Source organism: Pristiophorus japonicus, chromosome 2, assembly GCF_044704955.1.
Source record: "Pristiophorus japonicus isolate sPriJap1 chromosome 2, sPriJap1.hap1, whole genome shotgun sequence".
Taxonomy (NCBI): Eukaryota; Metazoa; Chordata; class Chondrichthyes; family Pristiophoridae; genus Pristiophorus; species Pristiophorus japonicus.
The window spans coordinates 324,741,615-324,764,293 of NC_091978.1; the positions used below are offsets into that span (position 1 = coordinate 324,741,615).

The 22,679-nt window shown below is 43.2% G+C and overlaps 1 protein-coding gene across 1 annotated transcript in view; it reads left to right on the top strand.

Moving 5' to 3' along the window:
* fat4 (FAT atypical cadherin 4) overlaps positions 1-22,679 on the top strand; it is a 416,915-nt gene that overhangs the window by 204,096 nt on the left and 190,140 nt on the right. Inside the window, exons 3-5 of the mRNA XM_070871826.1 lie at positions 420-551; positions 15,318-15,579; positions 19,521-19,871. Of these exons, the coding sequence (XP_070727927.1) occupies positions 420-551; positions 15,318-15,579; positions 19,521-19,871 (745 nt within the window). The remainder of the gene's footprint in view (positions 1-419; positions 552-15,317; positions 15,580-19,520; positions 19,872-22,679) is intronic.

Consider the following 22,679-nt stretch of genomic DNA (forward strand, 5'->3'; position numbering starts at 1 on the left):
GGGAAGCTGTGTGAGCTGTCAGGTCACAGTCAGGGTGACAGCTCATTCAAAGATCAGAACAGCAATCGGCAACAATCATTTTGGGACTCTCAGCTTATCCACTAATTTCTATTATCCATCCTTTGCATCATGACCAGCTTAATGGTAAATAACTGAGTCCCACTTTGAGGATTTGGTGTAAGAGACTTTTTGAATCATTTATTTTCAAACAATATATTTGGTAGACATTATTATGGTTATTTATACCTTGCATTTTTTTTCAATTTTAGTAGCCAATATGATCCAAGACACCATGATCCGTGAATGAATCCACTAGGCTGACCTAGACATAGAAATAACATGCTTGAGAGTTGTGCACTATTAAATAGATCTTCAAAACTCTCCTCCAGCGATGTGCTAACAGATTCTTTTTTTTCCAGGTGGAAATAACACTGCAGGATATCAATGACAATCCCCCTGTATTTCCTACCGATGCATTGGATCTCATCATTGAAGAAAACATTGGGGATGGATTTCGAATATTGCAACTGTCAGCTACAGATGCAGATGAGGTAGGTACTGGGTCTCTTGACTTATTATCTGTCTGTCGCACAGAATTTTACTTTTATCTTTTCCACTGAGTTTCTCATGAAGATCTGCGTACTGCAGAGGCCCATACTGCAGGACAGTGGGAAAGTTAAAAATAGTCGAAAAAACAACCAGGTAAATTAAGAAGTAGTGATTGAGTGACACCAAGCTTGGGTTTTAACATTCTGTAGATTGGAGGAGGCTGCACTCTGGGTTGGGAATAAATCCATGATGTATAAAGACCTAAATGTGAGAGAAAAGATGGAGGACAAAATTAAGAGAGGAATATTTTGATGGTTCTGATATTAAAAAGAATATCCAAATTGTTTTCCTTCATTTCTTAAACATTTTGTTTGAAAATTAAAGGAAAGTATTTCTCAGTAAGCAATGCATACAGAATGTCATCAGTATCCATTCACTTAATGCAAATGTCCCAGAATGTTGAGTCTTGGAATTATGTTCCAGATTTCTCGAATTCCACATTTATTAAATATTATGCAATATTCAACTGACAGCCAGTAAACATGGCTTCAGTCCACTTCATTCTAATATTTATGGGAGAGTAATTTATTTGGTACCAGTGCTAGCACACTGTACGGATATCATTTCTAACATCTCCAGTCTTACTGTTATAAAATTAATAACCTAATTTTATGAATGCAGAAACAGGAGGCTGTGACAATAATGCACAATGGAAAAACAAATAGCTGAATGTTAATCTGTTGTTGATTTTACACATTAGAAAGCTCACCAAGGAAATTAAAAAGATTCACAGCAGCCATACATCCCGGGCTGAAGTCTTAAACAAGCGTCAGGCCTGCTCCACTTAGGATTCTTCAGCAGGCCCCACTATAAATCTGCTCCTGGGATAAATAAGCTTAGATTCAGTTTAGCTAAATTCAGCCATTTGTTGTTCAGTTGCACTCAAACCAATGGTTCAGTTCTATGTACAAAAGACATTCAAAATTACATGCCCAGAAAAAATCCTACTTGCTAACGCACGTGGCTTTGTGCATACAGGCGCCAAAATTCAGCAGCGCAAGAAAGCTATCGTATCTATGATTTGTTCTCTGTACTGACCGCACGGATCCTTGATGCTGCCGGAAGAGCCATTTCAAGACTTTGAAATGTTTTCAAAGTCCCAGAGGAAATGTGTCATAGTGGGGGCAGGCCATAGACTCAAAGGGTTGTAAATCTGTGGAATTTGCTGGGACAGAGAGCTGTGGAAGCTGGGACATTGAATAAATTTAAGACAGAAATAGACAGTTTCCTGAGCGATAAGGGGATAAGGGGTTATGAGGAGCGGGCGGGGAAGTGGAGCTGAGTCCATGATCAGATCAGCCATGATCTTATTGAATGGCGGAGCAGGCTCGAGGGGCCGTATGGCCTACTCCTGTTCCTATTTCTTATGTTCTTATAAAGGCAGGCTGAGTGGCTGAATATGGGTCAGACCGGGACTCCGCCGCTGTCAATCAGCGGTGGAAAAGTGGTGACATCACAGCGCGTGTGCGCCACCACGCTCTCTCCCCTCCATTAAAGGGGAGAGAATCTCTCATTTTTTATCTTCAGCCACTGGGCCACCAGGGAGGATTTCGAGAAACTGGGGACACTATTTTGCCAGCCGATCGGGAAGTTGGCCGGCAAAAATAAATACATGGCGGCCGTGGCAGTGGGCCCTCCCCTTGAAGGGCCGCCACACTGTCGGGCCGCACACAGTCATCAGAAGGTGCACCGAGAGAAAAACGGAGGTTCGATTTATGGAGGTGAATTTTGGTCGGGAGATTTTTTATGTGAGGGGAAGCGATGGTGTATATTCTGATGACCCATCAGAGCCAGGCGGTATCAGGTCCATGCCAGAGAAACCCTGACCTGAATTTGGGTTGGGTCGGCCAGTTGACCCCAAAGCGGCGGCCACTGGATTCCGACGCATGGCCGCCGCTAACGGACAGTAATGGGTCTTTCTGAGATCCTGAATTTTACCCCCAAACTGTTGTGTGTTTTTATATAGAAGAGAAGGTAGATTTAGAGTAATCCTGGAAAAAGTCGAATGCCCTACATCTGTCCACCATCTCCCCATTCCTCCCATCACCCCACCCACATATTTAGATGAACTCAGATAATCCCATGTAATGCTTTTACTGACACATATGAATGGCATATAATCACCATGGCCCTGAAGTTACACCATGGGATAACAGCATATTAGTGCCTACACATTCATTTGAAATTCTTCTTCCTGCTATTTTAATGGAGACGTTAACTATAAATTTGAAATGAGCTAAAATATGGGAGAAAGCAATTTCATATGAGCAATGTAGTCCTGGTTTTTCTCTCCTATTCACCTGGAAAATGCTCAGTTCCTCAGGGCAAAGTAGAGGAAAAAGAGGTGAAGGCCCATGATGCTGGGTCTCCACCCCATTACATTGTCCCTGGATTTTCTGGGCTTTCCCCAATGGGGGCGGGGAAAAGGATGTTTGTGCCTACGCTATTTCAAGGCAAAGGACAGACATGCAAATGCAGGGGCAGGGGATAAACTTAGCCCTCCTATCTCATTTTCCTCAAAGTTTGCTGAAAGGGGTGCCTTAAAAAGCTGTCACTAGTTCTTGCTCTTGGCCACCCATCAGATTTAAATGTCTGAGAGCATCAAGCAACAATTAAAAAGAAGGCCGAAAAAGATAAACGGCTTTATTTTTTACAACAGAAACCCTTTGGGTCCTCAGGGCTGGACACCTTCTGGCAGTTGTTTTTTGATAGCGACCAGAAGGTCCCACAGCTGATGGTCAGTATTGCTGCAGGAGCAGCAAGGGCTGCCTTTCTGCCTTCAATTCTGGATGCAGTGCCTTTCCAGAGGACGGGCTCGCACTGTGGGCATTCTAATGATCTCAATGTGCAAATCCAAGAGGATTTGGATCAAATCAACCACAGTGCACTTCAGCTGCACTAGGCCTAATTAACGCTGAGGCAGAGTGAGGAGAGGAATATGGGCACTGTTATGTGTTCATACACAAGTATCCAACAGTGTCATTTTCAGGCGCCATGAGTACTAGCTAAATGGCTCTTATTATCTCATTCTTATGTCACTGAGTATCCTTCTAAGTCAACAATAATACATTTTAATGCTTTATGACTAACAGGGCTAAATGGGCATGGTCATATGGCTCCCAACAGGTCATTTATTTAAGCTTCCGATTTCATCATAGGCAGTCCCTCGGAATCGAGGAAGACTTGCTTCCACTCCCAAAGTGAGCTCTCTGGTGATTGAACAGTCCAATACGAGAGCCACAGACCCTGTCACAGGTGGGACAGACATTCGTCGAGGGAAGGGGTGGGTGGGGCTGGCTTGCCACGTGCTCCTTCCGCTGTCTGCGCTTGACCTCTTCACGCTCTTTCTCCAGCTCGGGTGCTCTTCTGCCCAGGTGCCAGTGGTGATGTTGCACTTAACAGGGAGGCTTTGGGGTGTCCTTGTAACGCTTCCGCTGCCCACCTTTGGCTCGTTTACCATGAAGGAGCTCCGCATAAAGCATTTGCTTAGGGAGTCTCGTATCTGGCATGCGAACTATGTGGTCTGCCCAGCGAAGCTGATCGAGTGTGGTCAGTGCTTCAATATTGGGGATGTTAGCCTGGACGAGGACACTGATGTTGGTGCGCCTGTCCTCCCAGGGGATTTGCAGGATCTTGTGGCGACATCGTTGGTGATATATGTCCAGCGAGTTGAGGTGCCTTCTGTACATCGTCCATGCCTCAGGCCTCAGATCTTCAAACACTCTTTTTCTCAGACAGCTGAGGCTGCACTGGTGCACTGGAGGCGATGTTGAATCTTCGCATCAATGTCTGTCTTTGTTAATAAGAGGCTCCCGAGATATGGGAAATGGTCCACGTTGTCGAGGGCTGCACCTTGAATCGTGATGATTGGAGGGCAGTGCTGTGCGGCGGGGACAGGCTAGTGGAGAACCTTTGTCTTATGGATGCTAAGCGTGAGGCCCGTGCTTTAATATGCCTCAGTGAATACATTGACACTATCCTGGAGTTCAGCCTCAGAATGTGCGCAGACGCAGGCGTCATCCGCATACTGCAGCTCAATGACAGAGGATGGGGTGATCTTGGACCTGGCCTGGAGGTGGCATAAGTTAAACAGCTTCCCACTGTAGTTTAGTTCCACTCCAGCGGGGAGCTTGTTGATTGAGTGTGCTTTCTCACATGGCTATAAATATATCCTGAATGAAAATTATCTTCACTGGGAACTTCCTCAGTGGTTCACCCAATTTGCTGTTGTAACTTCAGCAGAAAATCGGCAGGAACACCATTTACTTGGTTAATCCAGGGTTTCTGCCAGAATTACAGTGGGTGATTGAGAGAATCTTCCTCCCCCTGCCCAAAGAAATTCCTGGCAATTGGATGTTGTTATTCATTGGAAGGGAGAACATTCCCAAACATTTGTAGTTCTAAATGTGTTTAAAAATCAATCACTTTTTTTAAGCTGATATTTTTAGTGTAGGGACATTTTTTGCTTAAAATGTTCCCTTGGTTCAAATGATATTCCTTACACCAGAATACATTCCTTGCACCTTGATGCAGAGCCACTCAGGACCCTCCTATTTTCACGATGCATAGCTGCTTATATAGCTGGTGTTCATTATAAAAAAGAAGAAACAACAAAGTTTGAGCTGAGGCATTAAGGTCTGTGGTAAATATCAATGCCCAGAAACTCCTCGTTCAATTCTTTCACTGCCTGTGATAAGTAAGTATTTCAATGAGCAGAGGCACCTGTATATACAAGCCCGAGAATATTCTGCTGGATAAAAACACTGAGTAAAGTATACAAGAGAAATTACAACTGACATGAAAATGTTCAACTGCACATGTTACTGGTTAGAAATAGAACTTTACAGCGGTACAAGTCAGTTTTTAAGTATGAAGTGGTGGTTAAGTTCACTACATGTTGACGTACAGTATATATCAATTTTTTAAAGAAAACTCCTAATACTGAGGTTTGAGTTATGCAATACTGTGTAGTTTCAGGTTCTGTCGGTTTTGTTTTTCTTTCATCGGTCTCACACCACCTCGACTGCACTCATCACTCCAGCTAGGTTTGGCACTTGCCTTGTTTTTTAGTCAGACAGGCTGTTTCTTTGAGCAGGCTGCTGGGTTTTTTTACTTTTGTAAAAGGAACAGTAAATATCCAGGGTTCTGGGTCTTTGTTCTTTGTCAGTTTTCGCCAGATTTATTTTGTTTCGTATTGTGGGGTTTCGAGTACAATATCAACACTGACTAATACAAACTGTTCTTGTGGTTGTAAAACTGCCAGGACTTCAAAATGAAGTTTAGCTCCATCAGGAAGAAGAAAGGGGCTGCCAGACCCAAAAGCTAATGACATTGCATCTAAATCTGCAGCATCTAAACAACGAGCTGGCAAACAGATTGGATCTAAAAAATCCTGCAAAAATGTAAGCGATGACACTGAAATTAATAAACCCCTATACCAGGTGACGATGGATGCCACTTGATTTTTTTTTAATGACAAATATAAAAAATTGATTTCCCCTCAACCAGGCTCTTGGCCCTCCTCAACTCTGCCCTCTGCCCAGTTTTGGACTTGGAAGATGTCACAACCCTACTTCCCAGCATATGTATTAACCGCTTTGAGAATGCCCAACGTACTTCACAAGTCACACCTTAAAGGCTCAAAGGCATATAAAAAGAAAGTTATTCTATGCTGAGGTTCTGTATGCTGTGCTATGCGGTGACATAACCAAGTCACATAAGAACATAAGAAATAGGAACAGGAGTAGGCCATATGGCCCCTCGAGCCTGCTCCGCCATTTAATAAGATCATGGCTGATCTGATCATGGACTCAGCTCCACTTCCTCGCCCACTCCCCATAACCCCTTATCATAGAAACATATAAAATAGGTGCAGGAGTAGGCCATTCGGCCCTTCGCGCCTGTACCGCCATTCAATGAGTTCATGGCTGAACATGCAACTTCAATACCCCATTCCTGATTTCTCGCCATACCTCTTGATCCCCCGAGTAGTAACGACTACATCTAATTCCTTTTTAAATATATTTAATGAATTGGCCTCAACAATTTCCTGTGGTAGCGAATTCCATAGGTTCACCACTCTCTGGGTGAAAAAGTTTCTCCTCATCTCAGTCCTAAATGGCTTACCCCTTATCCCTGGACTGTGACCCCTGGTTCTGGACTTTCCCAACATTGGGAACATTCTTCCTGCATCTAACCTGTCTAAACCCGTCAGAATTTTAAACGTTTCTATGAGATCCCCTCTCATTCTTCTGAACTCCAGTGAATACAAGCCCAGTTGATCCAGTCTTTCTTGATATGTCAGTCACGCCATCCCGGGAATTAGTCTGGTGAACCTTCGCTGCACTCCCTCAATAACAAGAATGACCTTCCTCAAGTTAGGAGACCAAAACTGTATGCAATACTCCAGGTGTGGCCTCACCAAGGCCCTGTACAACTGTAGTAACACCTCCCTGCCCCTGTACTCAAATTCCCTTGCTATGAACGCCAACATGCCATTTGCTTTCTTAACCGCCTGCTGTACCTGCATGCCAGCCTTCAATGACTGATGTACCTTGACACCCAGGTCTCGTTGCACCTCCGATTTTCCTAATCTGTCACCATTCAGATAATAGTCTGTCTCTCTGTTTTTACCACCAAAGTGGATAACCTCACATTTATCCACATTATACTTCATCTGCCATGCATTTGCCCACTCACCTAACCTATCCAAGTCACTCTGCAGCCTCATAGCATCCTCCTCGCAGCTCACACTGCCATCCAACTTAGTGTCATCTGCAAATTTGGAGATACTACATTTAATCCCCTCGTCTAAATCATTAATGTACAATGTAAACAGCTGGGGCCCCAGCACAGAACCTTGCGGTACACCACTAGTCACTGCCTGCCATTCTGAAAAGTACCCATTTACTCTTACTCTTTGCTTCCTGTCTGCCAACCAGTTCTCAATCCACGTCAGCACACTACCCCCAATCCCACGTGCTTTAACTTTGCACATTAATCTCTTGTGTGGGACCTTGTCGAAGGCCTTCTGAAAGTCCAAATACACCACATCAACTGGTTCTCCTTGGTCCACTCTACTGGAAACATCCTCAAAAAATTCCAGAAAATTTGTCAAGCATGATTTCCCTTTCACAAATTCATGCTGACTTGGACCTATCATGTCACCTCTTTCCAAATGCACAGCTATGACATCCTTAATAATTGATTCCATCATTTTACCCACTACCGATGTCAGGCTGACCGGTCTATAATTCCCTGTTTTCTCTCTCCCTCCTTTTTTAAAAAGTGGGGTTACATTGGCTACCCGCCACTCCATAGGAACTGATCCAGAGTCCATGGAATGTTGGAAAATGACTGTCAATGCATCCGCTATTTCCAAGGCCACTTCCTTAAGTACTCTGGGATGTAGACCATCAGGCCCTGGGGATTTATCGGCCTTCAATCCCATCAATTTCCCCAACACAATTTCCCGACTAATAAGGATTTCCCTCAGTTCCTCCTTCTTACTGGACCCTCTGACCCCTTTTATATCCGGAAAGTTGTTTGTGTCCTCCTTAGTGAATACTGAACCAAAGTACTTGTTCAATTGGTCTGCCATTTCTTTGTTCCCCGTTATGACTTCCCCTGATTCTGACTGCAGGGGACCTACGTTTGTCTTTACTAATCTTTTTCTCTTTACATATCTATAGAAGCTTTTGCAGTCCGTCTTAATGTTCCCTGCAAGCTTCCTCTCGTACTCTATTTTCCCTGCCCTAATCAAACCCTTTGTCCTCCTCTGCTGAGTTCTAAATTTCTTCCAGTTCCCGGGTTTGCTGCTATTTCTGGCCAATTTGTATGCCACTTCCTTGGCTTTAATACTATCCCTGATTTCCCTTGATAGCCACGGTTGAGCCAACTTCCCTTTTTTATTTTTACGCCAGACAGGAATGTACAATTGTTGTAGTTCATCCATGCGGTCTCTAAATGTCTGCCATTGCCCATCCACAGTCAACCCCTTCAGTATCATTCGCCAATCTATCTTAGCCAATTCACGCCTCATACCTTCAAAGTTACCTTTCTTTAAGTTCTGGACCATGGTCACTGAATTAACTGTTTCATTCTCCATCCTAATGTAGAATTCCACCATATTATGGTCACTCTTCTCCAAGGGGCCTTGCACAACGAGATTGCTAATTAATCCTCTCTCATTACACAAAACCCAGTCTAAGATGGCCTCCCCCCTAGTTGGTTCCTCGACATATTGGTCTAGAAAACCATCCCTTATGCACTCCAGGAAATCCTCCTCCACCGTCTTGCTTCCAGTTTGGTTATCCCAATCTATATGCATATTAAAGTCACCCATGATAACTGCTGCACCTTTATTGCATGCACCCCTAATTCCCTGTTTGATGCCCTCCCCAACATCACTACTACTGTTTGGAGGTCTGTACACAACTCCCACTAACGTTTTTTGCCCTTTGGTGTTCTGCAGCTCTACCCATATAGATTCCACATCATCCAAGCTAATGTCCTTCCTAACTATCCCCTTATCGTTTAAGAAATTGTCTATTTCTGTCTTAAATTCATTCAATGTTCCAGCTTCCACAGCTCTTTGAGGCAGCGAATTCCACAGATTTACAACCCTCATAGAAGAAATTTCTCCCCATCTCTTTTTTAAATGGGCGGCCCCTTATTCTAAGATCATGCCCTCTAGTTCTGGTCTCTCCCATCAGTGGAAACATTCTCTTTGCATCCACTTTGTCAAGCCCCCTCATAATCTTACACGTTTCGATAAGATCACCTTTCATTCTTCTGAATTCCAAAAAGTAGAGGCCCAACCTACTCAACCTTTCCTCATAAGTCAACCCCCTCATCCTCAGAATCAACCTAGTGAACCTTCTCTGAACAGCCTCCAAAGCAAGTACATCCTTTCATAAATATGGAAACCAAAACTGCATGCGGTATTCCAGGTGTGGCCTCACCAATACCTTGTATAGCTATAGCAAGACTTCCCTGCTTTTATATTCCATCCCCTTTGCAATAAAGGCCAAGATACCATTGGCCTTCCTGATCACTTGCTGTACCTGCATACTATCCTTTTGTGTTTCATGCACAAGTACCCCCAGGTCCCGCTGTACTGTGGAACTTTGCAATCTTTCTCCATTTAAATAATAACTTGCTCTTTGATTTTTTTTCTTCCAATGTGCATGATCTCACACTTTCCAACATTATACTCCATCTGCCAAATTTTTGCCCACTCACTTAGCCTGTCTATGTCCTTTTGCAAATTTTTTGTGTCCTCCTCACGCATTGCTTTTCCTCCCATCTTTGTATCATCAGCAAACTTGGCTACGTTACACTCAGTCCCTTCTTCCAAGTCGTTAATGTAGATTGTAAATAGTTCGGGTCCTAGCACTGATCCCTGTGGCACCCCACTAGTTACTGGTTGCCAACCAGAGAATGAACCATTTATTCCGACTCTCAGTTCTCTATTAGTTAGCCAATCCTCTATCCATGCTAATATATTACCCCCAACCCCTCTATCCTTTCTTCAACTTTCAAAGAAAGCAAGAAATGAAAGAAAGACTTGCAACATCCTAAAACGGCAACAAGTACTTTTTGAAGTCTAGTCACTGTTATACTGTAGGAAATGTGGCACTCAATTTGTAAACAGCAAACTCCCACAAACAACAATGAGATAATGACCAGATAATCTGTTTTAGTGATGTTGGTTGAGGAACTTCCCTGCTCTTCATCAAAATAGTGTCACAGAATCGTTTATGTCTCTCTGAGAGGACAAATGAGGCTTCAGTTTAATGTCTCATTTAACAGATGGCACCTCTGACATTGCTGCACTCTAAGTACTGCACTGGAGTGTCAGTCTAAATTTTCTGCTCAACTCTCTGGAGTGGGAACTGAACCCACAACCTTCGGACCCAGAGGCGAGAGTGCTGCCAGTGAGCCATGGCTAATAGTTTTATCCGATTCCAAACTGCCCATCTCGCATTACCAACCCGCCATACCAACTTCCTTAGTGGTATGCCCTCTCTTTTTTGCCACATAGCCTCTGTACTGAGCATCTTGGTGACTTCCACCTACACTTCTCCTCCAACTTTCTGCCTCCTATCTTCACTTAATTTTAGTCCTTATCTAAAGCTGTGCACCCAAACCCATGGTCACCTATCAACTTTGCCATCTCCTATGGCCTCCCTGCCCTCAAGATTTCAATCACCACCAAGGCTATCTCAGACCATTTCCTCATCTCCTTTATCACTCACATCACTTTACCTCTCTGCACTCTTACTAACGATAAATATCCATCCATCATTTCTGGAGTTGCCCAAATGTCGTATTTGCCCACCCTCCTTTCTTCGTTTACATGAAACCCTCAGCAACGTCCTCCGTAGCCTGGGATCAGCTGATGACATTCACCTCTACCTATCCTCAATTTCTCTCAACTCTATCAGACCACCAATCCAACATTATTCATGGACTGAGTCACAGCTTCCTCTAAAGTAACATCAGGAAGGCTGCTGTCATAATTTTCAACCCCTACCATAAACTCTTCTCCCTTGCCACTGATTCCACAGCCCTACATGCTCAGAATGAACCAGACCATCTACAATCTTGCCATCTTGTTTGGTCTGGAAATGAGCTTCAAACCCCACATCCAATTCATCACCAACATTACATATTTCTATTTGTACAATATTATCTGCCTCAGCCTCACTATCACTCTTCGTGGTTCAATTATTCAGTTGCCCTGTTGATATGTTTCAGGATTTTTAACCATTTTAACTTGTAAAACAAAATCCAGTTCAACAATTTGTATCTGGTTTCATCTCACTAAAGTATTCGTATATCCCTCTTTTAAAAGATTGGAGAAGCGCACATGTAGGCTCACAAGTTTATGGTATCCAATTCCTCTAACAAGGTGACCTCATTGTTACATTCTCCATTTCATTCTATCGCATGACTACATAGTGGGCAATAAACTTTAAACTCCTGATAGTAATGCACACGGGACTACTCATAGGAGAAAAAATGGCTCTGACCCCGAGAAACTACCTAGTGCAGACCTGCTTTCTGGCCTCACATCCATAAAGTCCAGACTATCCAAAATGTAGTTACCTATACCGTGTTCCACACTAACTCCTCTTCACCATTTATCTGCATCCTTGATAACCTACACTGGTTCCTTTACCCCAAAGAGTTAAGCTTAAGCTCCATATCCTCATTTTCAAATCTTTTTCAAGGCCTTACTCACCATATTTCTGTAACCTCCTCCAGCTTTATAGCTCTTCTTCGGTCCACTGACTCTGACTTTAAGTTTGAACCCCTCTCCCTTTGTCTCAGCAATGGTGGCAAAGCCTTCAGCTCTTGGCCCTACTCACTGGTGTAGGATTTATCCGTTTTATAGGATTTCACATTTGTATCTATAGATTTTAAATTCACACCCAGAAGGAAGATCAGTCACAGGCATAAGTCAACGTATTGGTAAAATCAGCAATGCTTTATTACTTCTACCAATTAGTTAATAAACAGTTAACAATAATAAAACCTTAAAAAAGAATCTTTATAACGCCCAAAACGAAGGGTTTATCACACCTTTGTCTGAAGCTACATTTTTGATGTCTTCTTTCTTCTTGAACACTGGGCTTCTTCCCTGCCAATTGCAGCCTTTTATCTTCTTCCATTAGAGAGTTAAACAGTCCTTCTTTATACCCTGGCTTCTGGTAAACCAAACTTCTCAGTAACTTTCCATCCTCCCTCGCTCGCTCTCTCCCAACGTTGCCACAGTCACTCGAGATCTAGCTGGGCAGCTATCTTCTTCAACCTTGTCCCTTATGTCTGCAAAAATACATTGTTTCATTTTGACTTCTAAGCAGTTAGGTTAATAATTCTCTGTATTATCCTTTGTTAATATAACAATATGCTGCATTTTGAACAATCCAGGATTTCTTTTTACTTTCCTTAAAACTGTTATTAAAAGGTCCACAATCCTTCAATGGATCTCCCCCATCATCCTCTCCCCTCCCCTCCTCACCCCACCCACCCCCATAAACCTAAAGCCTCTCTACTTCTTTCTCCACCTTTTAACATCTTTTCAATAAACATCTTTACGCCCAAGCTTAATCTTCCCCTCCATGGCTTGCTGTACATTTTCTAGTTCATTTCCATTTGTATAAAAGGTGTAGGCTGTTTTTCTACATTAAAGGTGCTGTTATTGCTGTTATCATTATAGATTAATTGATGTTGATCAATGAAGTTTGACCTGAAACCAGCAATTTTCAAGCAGCTGGAATTCTGGAAACTTCCCTCGGTGGAAGTATTTAATTGGTATTTGATCACAGGACATATTTAAACTATTTCCCCACAGGGAGAATGTGAAGAATGGCCTTATAGGGACAGACTACATTAGCAGCTAAACATCACCAAGATGTACTGACACATAAATTATTGTATGTGTGGAAATTATACAGGAAAATTGGGTATGGAAGCCCATAACACAGCCTGCCTGATTTTCCATCCAATTAAGTTAATGAACGGAATGTATATTTTACGCTGATGTTTGTGAATACAGCCCGTTAGCTGTAAGGTAACTGGACCAAATTTCATTTGACAATCATCCTACTTGTGCCAATTCATAGTACTGAGCCTTCCATTGTATTTGATTGCTGCTAAATGCAATAGATCTGATGCTAAATTCAGCCAATGTTGCATCTACCATCCCAGCAAAGACTTATTGGACCCTCCCTGACACATGCAAAATGATTGGTACCAAGATTAATCTACCACTGCAGGGCCATAAGAATGATGAAAATCAATTATGGATATTCAGCCCCATCCTACCCCAACCCTATATCCCAGTCACTATCATCGAAATTCTCACATATCGGACTTGCACGTTCTCCTGGCGGCACTGTATGGGCTTCAACTTCCTGGTGACCATGTTGCATACAGAAAGACTACAACAATGTTAAGTGTTCCGTTCACGTTTCCAGTTCTTTCGTTTGCATAAAGCTGCAGCTGCTCAGGAGTGGTATCGCACAGAGTGCCTATTTGCACTACTGTGTCAGCCAATGAGATGGAGGCAGGCGGAACTTAGCTCAACACATAGTCTATTTTAACAGGCACTACAGCACACAATCTACACAGTCTAATTAACAGGCACTACAACACACTATGGAGTCTATTTAAAAAAGAGTATCTAGGAACTAGAGAAAAAAGAACTCGTGACCGAAACTACAGCAACTTCTCCGAATAGAAGCAGGTGATTTCTCCAGCAAAATGCACTGAGAGGAGGATAGTTATATAAAAATGATGTGCCTAAAATCAATCCCAGTCACTTACAGCAGAGCAGTCTTCAGGCATGATTAACGCGGGAATTACCCAAACATCTCCATTCTGGAATGGAATAATGGTGTCACGATATGCAGCCGCGACAGCAAGGCAGTAATTTAGTAAAGTGGTTTATATACATGGGAATGATTAAAAGACAGTAATCTAATCCAGTGGTTGAAAGCACTTCTTAAACCACGACAATGATCTTAGACTCATTTTAACTCTCAGATCACAGACTGGAAATCACTCTGTACTATCAGTCACTGTTTGTATCCTGTTTTGATGCTGCGCATGGGTTTTATTGTTTTTGATCAGATTTTGTACCAGCAGCAACAGGTGTCAGACTGCACAGTGAGGCATGTATCTTCCTCCTTTGGCCAGTGGGAGATTGGGACGAGATTTCTGCCACCCTTACCCAACCCTGTCATCACCGTGGCCTATTTACCTGGTTTGCGGATCATTACTTATTCAGGGTGAGCTCCCAGCAGTATCTCCACAACCAAGAAGGAGTCCACAACTACTGAGGATGAAAATGTGGCTATGCTGCAGTGGCAGCAGCACAAGATGAGGAGGGGACAAGCTTAGAGGGGACAGAATAGCTTAAAGAAGAGAAAATATAATTATTTTGGGGCTTTGGGCCATACAGAGGCTTAATAAAAGAAAGGTTTTTTTTGGCCAGAGGAGAGGGAATGGTGCCCTGTACTGCAACCTATTCCTCCAAAAGCAGATTCAGCAGGCCTTCTAATTCTGCACCAGGAATTACTACCCTTTCCTAACAGTCCTTGGGATCAACGGTATCAGCAGAGAACGACAAGGAAATTGGTGGGAGTGCCAGGCCCTGCCTTCAGCCATGATCATATTGAATGGTGCACAATCAGCCATGATCATATTGAATGGTGGTACAGGCTCGAAGGGCCGAATGGCCTACTCCTGCACCTATTTTCTATGTTTCCCACTGGGGTTTGTTCTTGCTGTCATCTGCATGTAGTGGGTAGTGAAGGGGCAGCCAGCAACCTTCCCTCCTGGGACGGGAAGAAAATCTGGCTCAGGGTGCAAATGCTGCGATTGACCTCCCTGCCAGAATTTTGTTGATTTTTTTTTGTCTATATGCTGCCTGAAATTGAGCAGTATAGGTTAGGAAAATCCAGTTTTTAACCATTGAGTGCACTCCATGACCTTGCTGTAAGAATGCATTCAAAGGGAGGTGCAGAGCAGGGAAATTTCAGCCCCTTTATTTCTAAATATAAAATGGCAACTTGATACTTAACTGAAAGGATGTCTCAACGGTGCTTCACTGAAGATGTTAGTATGATGCTTGCAGATTACAAAATTTATTATTACTGATTTTTAAATTCATGTGACTCTGTTTGTCCTTAATTTAGGGTCCAAATGCCCTTGTGACATATACCATCATTAGTGGAGCGGACAACAGTTTCCGGATCGATCCAGAATCCGGAGATCTTCTCGCCACTAAGCGTTTGGACCGAGAGCGCCGTTCCAAATATTCCTTGCTGGTCCGAGCTGATGATGGGCTGCAATCTTCAGATATGAGAATCAACATCACCGTCAGTGACATTAATGATCACACACCCAAGTTCTCCAGGGATGTGTATTCATTTGACATACGAGAAGACACTGCACCAGGTAAGACTAGAAACTAAAGCAAACCCCAGATCTTAATAAGTCCAACTGCCACCTTGTCAGGACAGCCAATTTGGAAGCAATTCCTATGATCCCTTTTGCTAATTACTAGTTACATAACTTGAATAGCCTATCTAGGTTACCATCATAAAATGCCATACTTCCTCGTTGCATGTACATTCTAGGCCTGAAACGGTAATGTAATGACATCATGCAGAGCACAATTCCAGTCAACTCAGATCATGTTCCACAGTTAATATGTAATTGTTAGTTGCTTGTCTGCGAAATAAGAGGCCAAATGCTAAGAGAGTCCATATGTTATAAACTATCCCAAGCTGATCTGTGCTGTATCTTCTCTGTCTCTGACCTGGGTTTTACTGTTAGTTGCCCTTGAGCAGGAATGCATAGTAAACAAGCTTTGAGGCTTAACTAGAATATCCTGTATAAATATATCTTTGATAAATAAATACATTGGAGTGTTTTGAAATAATGCCTTCCATAAATAATGAGCAAAAGGTTTCAATTTTACACTCTTCAAAGGGGAGTCGTGGGCCTGGATTTTCCTCGGAGGTGCTCCCACTCTACCCCAATAACTTTGCCGGAAGATCTAAAGGAGACCCCCAATATTTACGGGAGGGAGCGGAGGCGTGTGTCAGAGGCCAGGAAACCCAAAAATGTCAGGAATGTGGATGCCCTGCCGAATTTAGCAGCAGGACTTTTTAAGAAATGTTTTACTCCTTTTGCCATCTGGCAGCAGGCCAGATTGCAGGCTGGCTGGCTGCTGGGCAGGAAAGCCTGTGGAAGAAGGCCACAGCCGTGGACTGCTGGGTCGGTCAGTGGCAATTAGAGAAGATCAGGGGTTGGTAGGGGGACGCTGAGCATGGTGTACAGATCATGGGGAGGAAGAGATCGCAGAAGTGGGGGGGGAAGAGATCACTGAGAGAGAGAGGTAGCGGGGGAGAAATCGCGGGGAGGAAGAAATCTAGGGGGGGCAGGGTCACAGAGTGGAGATTGAGGAGAGGGAGAGATGGCGAGTTTGGGGGGGGGGAGGGGGTGGTAAATAGCAAAGGAGATAGCCAGGGGAGAGATCGTGGTGAGTGGGTTCATAAGAACATAAATAGGAACAGGAGTAGGCCATACGGCCCCTCGAGCCTGCTCTGCCATTCAATAAGATCTGGCTCATCTGATCATGGACTCAGCTCCACTTCCCTGCATGTTCCTCATAACCCCTTATCCCCTTATCGTTTAAGAAACTGTCTATTTCTGTCTTAAATTTATTCAATGTCCCAGCTTCCACAGCTCTCTGAGGCAGCAAATTTCACAGATTAACAACCCTCAGAGAAGAAATTTCTCATCATCTCTGTTTTAAATGGGTGGCCCCTTAATCTAAGATCATGCCCCCTAGTTCTAGACTCCCCCATCAGTGGAAACATCCTCTCTGCATCCACCTTGTCAAGCCCCTTCATAATCTTATACTTTTCGATAAGATCACCTCTCATTCTTCCAATGAGTAGAGTCCCAACCTACTCAATCTTTCCTCACAAGTCAACCCCCTTCATCCCCGGAATCAACCTAGTGAACCTTCTCTGAACTGCCTCCAAAGGAAGTATATCCTTTCGTAAATATGGAAACCAAAACTGCATGCAGCATTCCAGGTGTGGCCTCACCAATACCTTTCTAGCTGTAGCAAGGCTTCCCTGCTTTTATACTCCATCCCCTTTGCAATAAAGGCCAAGATACCATTGGCCTTCCTGATCACTTGCTGTATCTGCATACTATCCTTTTGTGTTTCATGCACAAGTACCCCCAGGTCCTACTGTACTGCAGCACTTTGCAATCTTTCTCCATTTAAATAATAACTTGCTCTTTGATTTTTTTCTGCCAAAGTGCATGACCTCACAATTTCCAACATTATACTCCATCTGCCAATCTACCATCTGAAGATCGTGAGTGGGGGGAAGGGGTGGTCAGCCAATCACAGGGAAGGAGAGCCCACGGCAGCAGGTTTGCTTGGGAGGCCGGGCCAAAGCACTCTTCCTCTTGGCCAGAAGCAGTGCTGAAAAATCACTTACCTGCTGGATCTGGCAGCTTCGCCTCCCGTCAGCTGCCAATAAATTGAAATGGCTCCCAAAATCTGAGACACAGAGACTCATTTAAATATCATAATCTTGAAAGTGGGTTACTTGACAGACCGTAAGCATTCCACTGTTAAATCGGAGGTAGGTGTGCTTGCTCTGGTTAGGGTCGGGTTTAGGATCAACCCTCTCCCGCCCGTCGTGGGGGGGGTTAAAATTACCCCTGAGGTTTCTGTTGAATTCCCAGAAAAGTTACAGTTGGTAGAGCAGGAACAGCTGCAAAGAAATTCCTGACCATGCTCATTATTTCCTCCCACTTTCATTCTTTTAAGGAAATGGTAGCCCGGATTTTGTGGTCAGTGGCATGATTAAGGATTACGCCACTGGCATCCGAAGCGAATGTGCTCTTCGCTGTTGCCTCAGGTGCCGCAGAGCTGAGCGCAGCGTAGTGGCCCACAGATGCTTGGGGCGCACCGTGTGGGTAGGCCTACTTTGGGGCAGTGCAACACTCCGGAAACAGAAGTTCTAGCAGAACTTGTGTATTAACATCACTAGTGCAATGTTTTCTGCTGCTTAAAGTATTTGTTAGAGCTGCAAGAATGACTTTCCTGCAGACATCCAAGAGTCATAAATGCAAAAACATGCAGGACTGTTCAATATTTCGCTTGATATTTGTTGAGTTAATCCCCTACTAAATTAACCTTTAAATCTTGACAAATAGTGGACACCTTGGACAAAATCCTGTGGGTCATATGTAAATTCTTCCATTTCCGGCCTCATTAAGCTTTTAAAATTACTTGGATTTGTCAGGAGGTATCTCCTTACGCTGTGCAAACAGGCCCCGTGCCTCTTTGCACCAGCCATAGAATTTTCACATGTAATTACTGGACAGTTGGTAGGCAATTAGCCGAACTTTGTGCCAGCAATTAGCATTTCCATGTCAGTGTGGATCATCTGTCAAGTCAGAACTTGACAGATCGTAAGTTCGAGATTTTGTGCAAGTGCATGCAGAAGTTCCGAACTTACTGTCCATTTCAAAGGAGTTATGACGGTATACTCTGTAAGTACGCCGGGTCATTGTGATTTAGCACTTATTTCACTTTTTTGGAGAGATTTGCATGGCCAAAGTGGAAAAGACTGAAGCCTAGAAATTGGGTACCGCCCCGGGGCGCTAACAGGAGGCACAAATACATCCAATTTCTCCCCCCCAAAGAGACTAAAATATTTAAAAAGCTCGTTCTTAAAAGAGAATATGAACATTGGACTTTTAAATCACCTGGTCATTTACTGGCAGTTTGCTGCACAAAACTGTGATAACCAAACCGAATTTGTACAGGTTTGTATCATAGTCCTAAACAGCCTATTAGTCAATTATGTTACAGTAACATTTGTAACTGATCACTACCCAACTGAAATTTGTGCAGTATTATTAAGTGGAACTTTGGGAAGAAGCAGAAGGTACTTATTAAGCATATGCAGTCATTTTGTAAAATGTATCATGCAGAATGCTTAAGGACAAATGATTGGCAAATGCAGTGTAGAAATGGAGTAAACTGCTTATTTTAATTCGTTTGCACCATAATCTTGTGGGTTTTGGTATTTTGATTGTAATACTTAATAAATTGTACAGATGAAAATTGTTTTGAAACAAGAGTAGTGATAGAAACAAGATGTTACTGCTGCTATTGAAAAGAAAATTGTTCATTAAAGACAAGTAGTTCCTTCCCTTTTCAAAATGAAAATAAGGAAATAGTTATAAATGGGAAAAAGTTTTATATCCTTCAATGAAAAATCAAGATGTACTACAATTTTTACAATAGTGCGGCAGAATTTTAAATACTTTTTTCTCTCTTTATTTCAATGTTTTAGGTTCCATTGTGGCAGCCACCTTGGCCAGTGATGCTGATTCTGGTGCTAATGGGGAAATAACATACGTGGTAGAAGAGGACGATGAAGTAGCGGTGTTTTTCCTCAATTCTGTGACAGGCGTTTTCAATCTGACTCGAACCCTGGATTATGAGAAGCAACCATATTATATTCTGACCGTGCGAGCAGAAGATGGCGGCGGACAATTCAGCACAGTGAGAGTTTACTTCAATGTGCTGGATGTGAATGATAATCCTCCCATTTTCAATCCTTCATCTTACAGCACTGTAGTGATGGAAAACCTTCCCCCTGGAACAAGCATTTTAACTGTAAAAGCAACTGATGCAGATGATGGTATGTATGATAGAAACATTATGGATGAATTATGGTTATACTAATAGTATCCAGTATTGTAATTGATGCTTCATCTCTGAAAGATATTAAAGTCAGTTCCCAGAGATAAAGTTTCATTTCCCTGTTGAAAATGGTTGGGATAATTGCATATTGAGAATAATCCTTCTACAGTCCTTTTGAGGGATCAATTTCCATGAAGCCTCAAGTTTAGCATTAGTAACTTACTACCATCCTAAATTCCTTCATAAGTAATCCAAGTTCTGATTTTGATGTACAACAATTTTAATTGGTCGTTTTTTTTTAGCTCTTTCAGTATTACACTATGTATTTTCTTAAAAAAGGACAGATTTTTTTTTAAAGGTTTATCAAGAAAATACAAATTTATTTCTGTTTCATAATATGGAGGAGCTTTTTTTTTCAAATTTATTTATTTTTCAACATTTTTTCTCATGCTAGGAAACATTTTGGTGTCATAGTCAGCAGCAAGCGCACAAGGAGGAATCACATGTCCAGCTATAGGAATGTTGGTGCGTCTGTCCACCCAGGCAATTTGCAGGATCTTATGTAGACATCATTGGTGGTATTTCTCCAGCGACTTGAGGTGTCTACTGTACATGGTCCATGTCTCTGAGCCATACAGGAGGGCGGGTATATCACTGTTGTAATATCACTGTTGTAATGTAGGGACATGTATTGGCCAATTTGTAAACATCAACGTCCCACAAACAGTAATTGGATAAATGACGAGATAATCTGTTTTAGTGATGGCCAGGACACCAGGAGAATGCCCTGCTTTTCTTCAAATAGTGCCATGGGATCTTTAATGTCCATTTCAGAGGATAGATGGGGCCTTGGTTTAGCACCTCATCTGAAAAATGGCTTCCTCAGTACTGCACTGAAGTGCCAAGGTTTATTAGTGTGTATTCTGTTGAACATCCCATACAAAATAAAACAGATAGAAGCAATCATGGGGGATTTGTCACAATTCCTCAGACTGTTGGGTCTGAAGAGACTGAATATAGGGGGAAAAAGATGAAAATTGATGCATCCGTGCATTTTCTGGAAAGCATTACATGCCTTTTGAGGCATTGAAGACAAGCTAGTTGAAAATAGGACTTTGAGAAAAATGTTGGAAATTGCAATTTGTGACAAACTGTAGATTTCAAAGAGCAGTACACTATTACAGATGTTTGAATAATTTCCCTTCTAATTTCATCCATCCCCAGCATCTAGGATGGGAGATTTGAAAAGCTAAAGTATGAATTCAGTACTCATAGGGTTGATACTGTTCTGATGTTAATAATTGACACCACAACCTATGTTTTTTTCTTTATATTGGGTAACACTGTTGATTAGTCTTGCTTTGATACTTCTGAGATGTGTATATTCATAATGTTGCATGTGAACTTTCTTCTACTCAAGCTGCAGTCATATACACACATCATTATGTACATAGTTTGTATATGACCTCTTTCAGCTATTGGCTGCATTTAAGCAAAAGCAGTCTCTTCAATTATAATCACAGACATCCGTTTATTTAAATCTTGTCATAATTCATAAAAAATGATAGTTTGTTAGCACACACAGAAAATTACATGAGTCAATCCAGTTAAATTAGGAATGACAGGTCAGTGGATTCCAGTTAGTATTTTGCAGTTTGCCACGCCAAGATGTGACAGTAAGCATGGCCCCAAGTTTTCACATGATTTGCTCCTGATTTTTAGGAGCAACTGGTGGAGAACGGAGTATCTTAGAAATCGCAATTCTCCACATTTAAGTTTTCTGCAGTTCTAGTCAGTTAGAACAGTTTCACTTTTGAACAGAATTTTCTTTTCAAAAGGGGGCGTGTCCGGCCACTGACGCCTGATTTGAAAGTTTCCACAGTGAAAACGTACTCCAAACTAACTTAGAATGGAGCAAGTGAAGATTTTTGTAGGCCTGAAAAAACCTTGTCTACACATTAAAAAATCAGGCGCAGGTTACAAATTAGGCGTCCAGAACGAGGTGGGGGCGGGGGGAAGGGAAATCATTACATGCTACAATAAATCCTTAGTTATACTTATACAAATATTATACAAATAAATCCAACCTGAATAAAAATTTATAAGCAAAGGAAAGATTAAATAAACCATGTTCCTACCTGTATGAAAGTGCTTCAGGCAGGGAGAAGGCTGCAGGAAGTCTCACAAGTTGAGGCAGCCGTTCCCGACGGCAGTGGGGGGGAGGCAGTGAGGAGGCAGCCGTTCCCGACGGCAGGGGGAGGGGGAGGAGGCAGTGAGGGCCCGACCGACGGCAGCAGCCGTTCTCGACGGCAGGGGGGGGAGGCAGTAAGGGCCTGACCGACCGCAGCGGGGGGCAGGCAGAGAGGAGGCAGCCGTTCCCGACGGCAAGGGGGGAGGCAGTAAGGGCCCGACCGATGGCAGCGGGGGGCAGGCAGGGAGGAGGCAGCCGTTCCTGACGGCAGGCGGGGGAGGCAGTAAGGGCCCGACCGACCACAGCGGGGGGCAGGCAGGGAGGAGGCAGCCGTTCCCGACGGCAGGGGGGGAGGGGAGGCAGTAAGGGCCCGACCGACGGCAGCGGGGGGCAGGCAGGGAGGAGGCTGCAGGAAGCCTCAGAAGTTGAGGCAGCCATTCCCGACGGCGGGGGGGGGGGGGAGGGAGGCCCCCCTGCCGTCGGTCGGGCCCGTCAGGAAACAGCTGCCTCAACTTCTGAGGCTTCCTGCAGCCTTCTCACTGCTGCAAGAAGCCTCAGTGCTGATCATGGAAGGGCAATGTGGTTTTATTAAAAAATGTTAAAAATTGAACAGCT